General features: G+C 36.1%; 1 protein-coding gene across 1 annotated transcript; it reads right to left on the reverse strand.

Moving 5' to 3' along the window:
• Positions 1-3,596: 3,596 nt before the first annotated feature.
• Positions 3,597-5,231, reverse strand: LOC127249175 (uncharacterized). The gene has a single exon (XM_051271871.1). It carries the CDS (start codon positions 5,229-5,231, stop codon positions 3,597-3,599), a length of 1,635 nt encoding a protein of 544 aa, XP_051127828.1.
• Between the last annotated feature and the right edge of the window lie 5,223 nt (positions 5,232-10,454).

Genomic DNA, 10,454 nt, shown 5'->3' on the forward strand with positions numbered 1-10,454 from the left:
TGACATCCCTTGGCAAATCTGATACAATCATCAAAAATTTTCGGCCAATAGAATCCCATACGATGGATAGCCCATCGCATATTTAAACCTGCCCGATGCGCGCCACATATTCCTCCATGGACCTCCTCCATGGACCTCCTCCATTATTTTAATAGACTCCTCAGGTCCCAAACACCTCAACAAAACCCCTTCAAAGGTTCTTTTATATAAAATCCCATCAATAAGCTGAAAACGCAAAGCCTTTAAGCGAATACGAACAAGAGTGGTAGAATTTGGAGATTCCAAATACACCATAATCTCTGTTCTCCAATCAGTCCTAGAATCGACACTGCCAATCAACTGCTGACAAGCACTCTAAGCCAGATTATCACCCAACTGATTCTCTGCTCTTGGTATATGCTCAAAAACTACTTCCCCGATTCTATATAACAAATGTAGCACTACATCTCAGTATCTACGCAAATGGGGAAAATTACAAGCGTACCGTTTCAATACTTGGTTGATAACGAGTTGAGAATCCCCATAGATTAGTGCTTTCAAACCCGAAATCAGTGTTTCATATTCTGCGGAGTTATGTGTCATATCTTCCATTTGAAGCTGCAAATTAATTTTGCCGCCTCCTGGTCCTTCTAATATTACCCCTGCTCCCGACTTTCCTTTCGAACGGGAACCATCAAAAAATATTTTCCAAGGACTGGTGCCAATATATGGCATTATTTTTGTTTTCTGATGACCCATCGCTTGTAAACTCAACCAACAACTCAGCCAGAATCTGCCCTTTCACAGCCTTAAGAGGTCGGTGGCGTAATGCAAAGGGAGCCAGCTTAATAGCCCACTTCATTAATCTACCTTGCATGGTCGGTCTGTGCAACATTAGTCTGACCAAATCCATTTTAGAAACTACTTCGATCTCTCTTGGCAGAATATAATGTTCTAACCGAGTGCAAGCAAAGACTAAAGAATAACACATTTTTTCGGGCATACTGTAATTCAACTCAGGTCCTGCTAAAGTTTTACTTAAATAATAAATGGCTCTTTCCTTACCATCTTCCCATTCTTGCACCAAAAGACTGCTTACCACATCAAAACTGTTCGCCAAATATAGCCGAAGAAGTCGGTCGCCTCTTGGAGGAACTAACACAGGCGGGTTAATCAAGGCCTCCTTGATTTCTTCCAATGCCTTCTGTTGCTCCTAACCCAAGAAAAATCGGTGGCCTTATTCCGTAATAATTTTGTGATAGGTTTTAATTTCCCTGCGGCATTTGATATAAAATGCCTTAGGTAATTCACCGACTGAGGCGACCGCATTGTTAGAACAGCTTTGGCTTTGTTCGCGTCAATTTCTATCCCTTTTTCATATACTAAAAACCCCAAGAAATTCCCCGCCGAAACTCCAAAGGCACATTTGGTTGGGTTCATTTTCAGGTTGTACTGCTTCATCCGAATAAAAGCATTTTTTAAATCAACAAAATGTGAATCAAAGTCCGTAGACTTAATGATCACATCATCAATATATACCTCCATTGACCGCCCAATAAGATCATGAAATATAGTGTTCATAGCCCGTTGGTAAGTCGCTCCAGCGTTCTTTAAACCGAATGACATAACAGTCCATTCATAAAATTCCCAACGCTCCTGGGCACCTAAATGCAGTTTTAGGTATATCTTCTTCTGCCAATGCAATTTGGTTATACCCTGCGTATCCATCCATTAAACTCAAAATCCGGTGTCCCGCCGCAGAATCGATCAACATGTCTGCTATAGGCATGACACATTCATCTTTTGGAGTGGCGAGATTGAGATCTCTGAAGTCAATGCAAATTCGGATCTTTCCATTTTCTTGGTTACCGGAACGATATTGGCTAACCATTCTGCATATTGACATGGACGAATGAAATCAACCTTTAGTAACTTCTCAAGTTCTTCTTTGATCTGGGGCATCAATTTTGGACTCACTCTCCTTGGTGGTTGCTTGTAAGGCTTAAACCCCTTTTTAATAGGCAACCTATGTTCTATTAAAGTGCGCGCCAATCCGGACATTTCGGAATATTCCCATGCCAGACATTCCTTGTGATCTCGAATCAACGCTACCATTCGCTCCTGTTGATTTTTTGTCAGTAAACCACTTACCCTGACCATCTTGGGTATCTGTTTGGTTCCCACATTATATTCAATAAAAGGATCCTGACTTGACAAAGAAGTTTCTGTCTTTTCCAAAAGGTCAGGCCAGCGAAAACCTTCTTCTTCACCAACATTATTGTTGGAAATTTTACTATTATGTAGTCTAACGATTAATTGGTTTAAATAAAACTCCCTAATCAGTTTATGATATTTATTTATTTCTTCCATAATTTAAACTTCAAGTAAAAGTTTATTTTGGCTAACAACAGAGCCATATTACAGAAGATTGTATCTAATGAAACATACAACCCTGCGTAGTGAGCTTACATCCCTTCCAGGGATACTCATCTACCATAGTCGTCCGTGAAATCGGTGGTACATACTCCGTATAGAGAACCGATTCTTCCACTCCTTCTATAGAGCCGAACGGATTTGTACTGGCTTCCATGGTAAAAACCTGATCTCCTTCCCAAAACATAATCTGTTGATGGAGAGAAGAAGGCACGCACTTGGAAGTGTGAATCCAATCTCGCCATAATAAAACTGAGTAGGTAGTGTTGGCATCCACAACAAAAAACACGGTCGAAATCACCTTTGGTCCGACCTCAATGGGTGCCACCATCATCCCTTCTGGTTTGGTTGGTTGTCCTGTGAAGCTCGCCATCTCGATGTCTACTGGAGACAAATCACCAATCTCTTTGCCCAGTTTTCTTAAAGTTTTGAGAGGCATGACATTGAAAACAGCCCCATTATCAATAAAAACCTTATTAACCGGCTTACCACATATGTGAGCGTTAACATAGAGTGGTTTTAAATGCGGGATTGCTCCTTCTGGTATAGGTGGAAAAACCATAGGTGGGGGTCTGCCAACCATCGCTACCCATTCTGGTTCATCCTCCTCCTCGAACTTTGCCCAAATAGGTTCTTCTTCGACGAACCATCGCATATCCGTCATCCTGACTTCGAATCCTGCATTATCAAGTTTTACTATCTTGCTGCGCAAAACTTTTGTCTCTTCTGGGGCAAATGATCCAAAAATAATCTCAGGAGTCTCTTCCTCTGCACTTTCTATTTCAGGATCAATATTGATCCATTTGCAGAATTGACATCGAAAACATCTGGCCTTCTTGATAGGCTTGCTAGTCTGCCTATGCTCCTCAGGCTTGTCATTCGAGCTCTTCCTTTTGGGTGATGATTCTTTCTTCTCCTTACCCTTATCTACCCGCTTTCCATGCCGCGCTACATACCTGCGTTTAGCATTACGAATTTGTGTGCAATTCATACCTGGGAATCGAGGGTCTATGTTCAATTGGCAGAGGCTTTCTGTTTCGGCTCCACTTCTCTTGGACTGGATGTGGTTTGCGCGTTGGTTGATCTCGTACCACGACTTTATCTTTTAATTCTACTTTAAAAGACCCATCTTCTCTGTCCCATTTCTCTGCCACTCTAGTCTCACAAACTTTGAATTTTACTTCCTAATTGGATTCCCGTTCCTTTGGCTTGCGTTCTTTTCGTTTGGTGTCCTCTTCATCATCACTCTGCACAACTTGTGAAGAACGCAAAGAGATCATTGCAGTAGTTACTTTAGGGAAGGGCTGATGCTCTACTCCTATTGTTACATATTTGAATCTCCCTACTTTAATAGCCTTCTGTACTTCCTTTCGGAAATGTGTGCATTGGTTAGTGTAATGAGTAAAGGAATTATGCCACTTACAGTATGGCCTCCCCTTTATTTCTTCCTTCGTTGCCAAACTTTGCCCTTTAGGAATGCGAATCTGCCCATCTGCCAACAGAATATCGAAGATCTCGTCGGCCTTGGATACATCGAAGGTCGGCTGCTCCCTCTCCTCTGTTCCTGGTAATGGCTTTAGTTTCGAACATACATACGGTTTGCCATTCACAATTTCAGCTGCCATCTCTTCAATAATATTTCCTTCATCTGGCGAATAAATCTTTGTATCAACACTAACCATTTGCTGTACCCTGTTCCAACGAAAGTTGTGATCTTTTTCTCTAAACAAATATTCTAATCTCCCTACTTTGGAGGCCAGACTAGCCAAGTCCTGAACATCATGGGCTGTCAATGCCTCCCGAAGTCTGGAATGCATGTTCCTGACCACCAAATTGGTCATTTCACTTTCCTCGATGATTGTCAGGCATCTGCCTTTCATGAGTCGTATCCGTTCAATAAACTGATACGCGGTCTTTTCTGGCATCTGTCGGATCTCTAAAAGATCTGTGAGTGAGACTGTCGGGAGAGGATTAAAAAATCTTGCATGAAATGCTGCCTCCAGACTCTCCCAGGTTTGCAACTGCCCGGGTGGCAAATTTGCAAACCATGAAAAAGCGGTCCTTGTAAGCGATAACCCGAACAATTGTAATTTATAGAAAGAATTATTGCCTACTTCCCCTAATTGAGCCGTGAAGCGTCCTACATGCTCAATAGTTGACGCCCCATCTTCTCTAGAAAAAGAATGAAAATCGGGTGGTCTGTAATTCCTTGGAAGCGGATGCTCGTTGATGATTCTTTCTGGAAATGGCCTCTGGTACGCAGGTCTGTTGACCGTCTGGGGGTTCATTCCAAAATGTACCCTCAAGACCTGAGCAATGTCCTCTGGGTCTACTCTGGGTGGGACTGGATCCAATACCTGAATGGGATTGTGAGCCTGACCTCCGAATCTTTCCCCCCTGAGGTCGGTAGGCTCGGTCCTAACACCCAACGGAATATTATTCGGGTACGTAAGAGAAGTCTTCCCTCTGTCAACCCTTAGGGCTGTAACACTTGGAAAAGTGCTGTCCACGTATGAGGGCCACGCAAAATTTGCCTGTAACCTGGATGGTGATAGTTCTGGTGGCGTCTGGATGAGTTGCAAAGTAACCCTTGATAACGCCTGATTTAACGTATTTTGCATAAGGTTTTGTTGCTCCCGCAACATTTGTTGCTCGCGCAACATATTCTGCATGGCCAAATTATGCTGGTTGTTCAATTGCTGAACATAAGAAACCCAGTCAGCAGATGTTTGTGGCATTTCTCCTGTATTTGGCATGACAGGTGGTGAAACTGTTTCTCCCACCGGCGCCGAAGATGATTGAGGCTGTGAGCCTGCCATGTGGATCCGACGATTCGGCCGGATCTTAATTGCATGAAACTCTCCGTTGACGTAAGATCAGCAATCTTGCCTTTCTCCCACTGTGGTCCCAAATTGTTGATGCATTTTTTCAACAATAAAAAGTAAAATCTGAAAATAGGGAAATATCTTCGAATTTGATATAATTAGTGCCTGAGATTAGAAATCTCTAAACACTGTACAATACATAAATAAAATAGGAAAAATAAAATAAAAGACTGGAAAATAAAAATGGTGATCCCCAAAAGTAATTCTCTTGAATTTGATGTCAGTTGAAGATCCCTTCTCTGTACAGTACGGAATCCTTAAAAAACCCCTTGAAGGTACGGTTCGAACCGCTATCTGGTCGGTCACCATAACCGTTGTTAACTCCCCCAAAAGAGTAATCTTCTATCGACACGTATGAGAACCGTCCTACCACGTCCGATCTTTGAAAACCGCTCGCCAGTTGAAGCTACTCTCCACTATCAGAGACTGCTTTTTTACCCGACCTGTAAGATAGCTATTTTTACTACCTGACCTTTGAACTAGGTCTGACTTCAATGCCCGACCTTCTTACACCCGACCCTTGGAATTTGTCCCGACTAGGTCCAACTTCAATATCCGAACTATTTGGTCCCGACCCAGTCCAATCTCATCATCCGTCCGACCTTCTTACACCCGACCCTTGGAATTTGTCCCGACTAGGTCCGTCTTCAATATCCGAACTATTTGGTCCTGACCAGGTCCAATCTCATCATCCCCCCGACCTTTGGGATTAACCCGACCAGGTTTGACCTTAACATCCGACCCTAAGCTCATCCGACCCAATTATTGCAGTCATACTTGGACTTTCAAAAAGCCCACTAGACTTTTCGAATAAATCTTAACCTAATCTTGGCAGGTCCATTCCCTAAAAACCTATCCACCATTTTTTGTGCTCAACAAATACTAATATTTCTAAAACTACGTGCAAAAAGCAAATGGATATTTAGTTCCGGGACAGAGGGAGTATTATGATTACTATTGATTTTGTCCATTTTAACTATATCAATTATTTTAAATTCAAAATAATTTTTTAAAAAAATATAGCAAAAAAATACAATTTTAGACTAAAACAAAAATGTACACGACCTAGTAAAATTATACATGGCCATGTATAATTATACACTGAAATATACATGGTTGTGTAATAACATGGCCGTATAGTTTTCAGGTCAGCTGTCACGTCACCTTCGTTATGTCCAAGTCAGCAATTTCCGTTAAAAGTGAGACCAAAATTGATTGAAATAGTTTATAATGGGACCAAGTATAATGGGGATTTTATGAGAATTAATTCTAATATATAAAATAATAGATTTCATATTTTAGAGAAAAAAAATTAAATAGTAGAATTCCTGAAAAATTTGTCAAACCAACACAATGTAAAAATGACATATTTGTTTATTTTATACTTGATTTTTATATTTTTGTTTGAATAATTTGCATAATATTATTTATACTACCTCCGTCTCGGAACAAATAATCTATTTGTTTTTTAATACAATTATTTAAGTAGTGTAAATTAGTATGTTATTAATAGTAAATTATGATATTATTTTATATGAGTAGTATGGTTAGTATTTTAAAAATATGAATTAATATATATATGATTAAAAAACTTAGAATGTGTATAAATATTTTTAATATTATATCTCAATATATATGTAATATGAATATTATTTGTGGATAGTAAAAATATATAATATAAATAAATAAATTTCTTTATATATAATTAACTTAAACTAGTTTTATAAAAAAAATTGGGACTTTTAAATGTACATAAAAATATTTGTTTATTGAGGAGAGAAATATAAATAATAAAGTTTTGAGTTAGTCCTAAGATGTTAAAAATTTAATTAAATTTATTTAAATTAAATATGTTTAAGATGAATAAATAAATAAATTTACTAAAAATATAAACAAACAATCTCCTGGGACAGACAAAAAAAAAATTGAATTATCTGTTCGGGAAATGAATAAACAATTTATATTTTATTTATCATATAAACTTATTTTATATTGTATTAATATTTGTATAAAATATTATTTTCATCCAAAGCTCATGATTATAAATATGTACTTAATTATGTAATTGTTACGAAGGTAGAATATATGAAAAGTCTTAATTGATTTTTTTTTAACAAAATAAATAAATAATTGATTAATAATTCGTTTCAATATTTGTAAAATGAAGACAACCTTTATTTAAGTTTTGCAAACTTTGAAATGAATGATTGATTAATTTTTATTTTTATTTTTAAAAGAAGAGTATTTAAGATATTCCATATTCTTTGATTACAAACAAGTTAAAATTTAGTTATTATTATTATTTTTTTAAAGAAAATGTAATAATTTTGTAGAAAAAGACTTTTGTAATAAATTAATGAATTTAGTCTCCTATACCGTGTCGGTAAAGATATTTGACGAAAATCTTGACTTTTGGAAAGAATAATAATTTTTTACAATGAAAATATGAAATAGATTTAATTATGAGAATATAATTTTGTAACTAAAACGCTTATTATGAAAACAAAATTTCATATCGAATAGAGTTTTAATAACAAATTATACTTCCTATGTCCACCTCTAATGCTTAAATATTTTTATTTTTGATTGTTCAATTAAAAGATATAGATATTTTTAATAAATATCAATCCTAGTTTTACAATTTTTACAATCATACAATTGCATTTTAGTAAGAGCACATATTTTTATACAATCAAATTCTATAAAGTATTATTAAAATAATAATATTTCTTAATACATGTGTCAAAAACAAATATGTACTTTAGAAGTGGACGAAAATAGTATGATTTTTCTAGCCAAATAATTTTAGTTACAAAAATATAATATCATAGCTAAAATCTTTTTTCTATGAAAATAGAATTTATATTAAAAACTTTTTAGAAATGAAATATAATTTTTATAACGAAAGAGTTTTTGATAGAACAAATATATTTTGTAGCAAAAAAGTCTCTACTAAAAAAAATTGGATTTAATAGTTAAGAGCTTATAACGATAAAGTAATTTTCATAGAAATATCATTTTAGCTGAAAAAAAGAATTTCAACTACAAAATCCTATTTTTATAGCTAAAGCTAGCTATCAAATATAATTTTTGTAGAAAAATATTTTTAGCTAGAAAAATAGGATTTCATAGTGATTAGCTAGATAAAAGCACAATATTTGTTGCATAAGGATGTCAACTATATTTCGGTCTCGTTGGAAGGGTGATGTTTGCTTGTTACACGTAGATTTTTAAATATTAGTATTATATTATTGGATTGTAGTAAAAAAGACAAAAATACCCCTATTAGTACGGTGTAATATAAAAGTAATGGCATTTGTGTAATATATTGTAAGTTGAAATGGCATTTATTATGTTAAGTAGGTAGTACAATTACTAAATTAGAAAATAGTAATCTTGTTTTGGGACGAACGAAAATGAAAAATGCTAACCTTTCAATGGGACGAAGAGAGTATTGAAGATTTAGAAAATAAATAAATTAGTAATTCAAACTTTAATTCTTCGAAAGTAGGAAACAAAGATACAACAATTAGTCTCGCAGGAAACAAAGATACAATAATTAGTCTTGTAAGTTATGACCTGATGGCGTGGGGATTTGTGATCGTGAAGTCACGGGTTCAAACTCCCGACGCCTTCAAGTCACTTGCCACGCATGGTTCGCCTAGTGTGACTTGCCTTGTCGGGCCTAGTTTGCAGGGTACTAGGTTCGGCCGGGGGTTTACTCAGTGCGTACTTTTGGATAGCGGCTGCGGATTCCTACGTCATAAATATATATATATATACAACAATTAACTAGATAGCATCATCACTTAACACATTTATTAAACAAATCATCATAAAAAGGTAAAATAAAAATACTAGAAATATTGAAAGTTGTAATAAAAATAAATGAAAATCTAAAAAGATTTCTACTTAGCTTGTACAAATCAATCCAAAATAAATAACTTATCAGAGGAGTGAATGTCATCAGTGTTATTGTCCTATCATCCCACTATTTTATGGATGTGCTTCAACTTCCAGGGGGCTATCTTGTTTGGACAAATATGTACATAAACTGGAGTAGGAGGGTCTCTTGTATCACCTATAACGTAAGCACAGATAACTAACGATCGAGTTGCGTGTTTGTAGGAAAACCCAAAAATATTTGATTCAAATTGTGTGACATTAAGGACCACAACAAAAGAATAACAATTTCATCCACTGATAAACAACTATGCATCAAATATTGTATAAAGGAACACAACATAATATTTTACTCTCCAAAATTAATAAATGAAATTGTTTAAACCAAATGGATACATCAACCCATTTTTCAATAGAATTTGTGTATCAATATACCTCAATAACAACTATTGTGCCTATAGTAGTGGCAAATGAGCGAGGTGTGGATGGTTACCAATTGGAGTAAACCTACACTTTTTTTTTTTTTTTTTTTTGAAAAAAACATCAATAGCAAGATGTCAAACCAGCAAAGCCATGGAAGACCAAGATCTATGTTTACGAGTAATTATTCAAATGAAATTCAATGAAATCATGATTACCTACACGGTTTATTAGTCAAAAAATTATAGCAACGTACATCGACAGTAGCATCAGCCAAACATGCAAGAATATGTAGGTTTAAAGGACACAATAGCTTATGTTAGAATATAAAATTGAAATTTTCTATTTCAATCATAAAAATACGTACATATTTATAGTGATATACAAATCGTTTAAATAAGACAAGAATTCTACGAACCTCTTGAATAAAATAACTACCATAAATATAATATATTGCTTCTAAATATATTTTAACACCCCATCTCAAACTCAAGATATGATGGAACAAACTTGAGTTTGTTAGAAGTGACCGAAAAAGATATAGCCGAGATCTTCCACATACGAATTTGAATTCGCCAATATTGAGTGAAAGTGGTGTAGCCGTCCACTGGATCAGATTCAGAAGCAGAACTCTCAACACCGTTAGAGTTGGAAATAAGACTCGCTCGCTCAGTACGGAACTAGAGCCGACAACAGGACTCGCTCACTCTATAGAGCTAGAGTCGGAAACAGGACTCGCTCGTTCACGACAGAGCTAGAGTCGAAAACAAGACTCGCTCGCTCACAATAGAGCTAGAGTCGGAAACGGGACTCCCTTGCTCTCAATAGAGTTAG

The sequence above is a fragment of the Andrographis paniculata genome, unplaced genomic scaffold (genome assembly GCF_009805555.1).
Source record: "Andrographis paniculata isolate CXL003 unplaced genomic scaffold, ASM980555v1 Contig35END, whole genome shotgun sequence".
NCBI lineage: Eukaryota > Viridiplantae > Streptophyta > Magnoliopsida > Lamiales > Acanthaceae > Andrographis > Andrographis paniculata.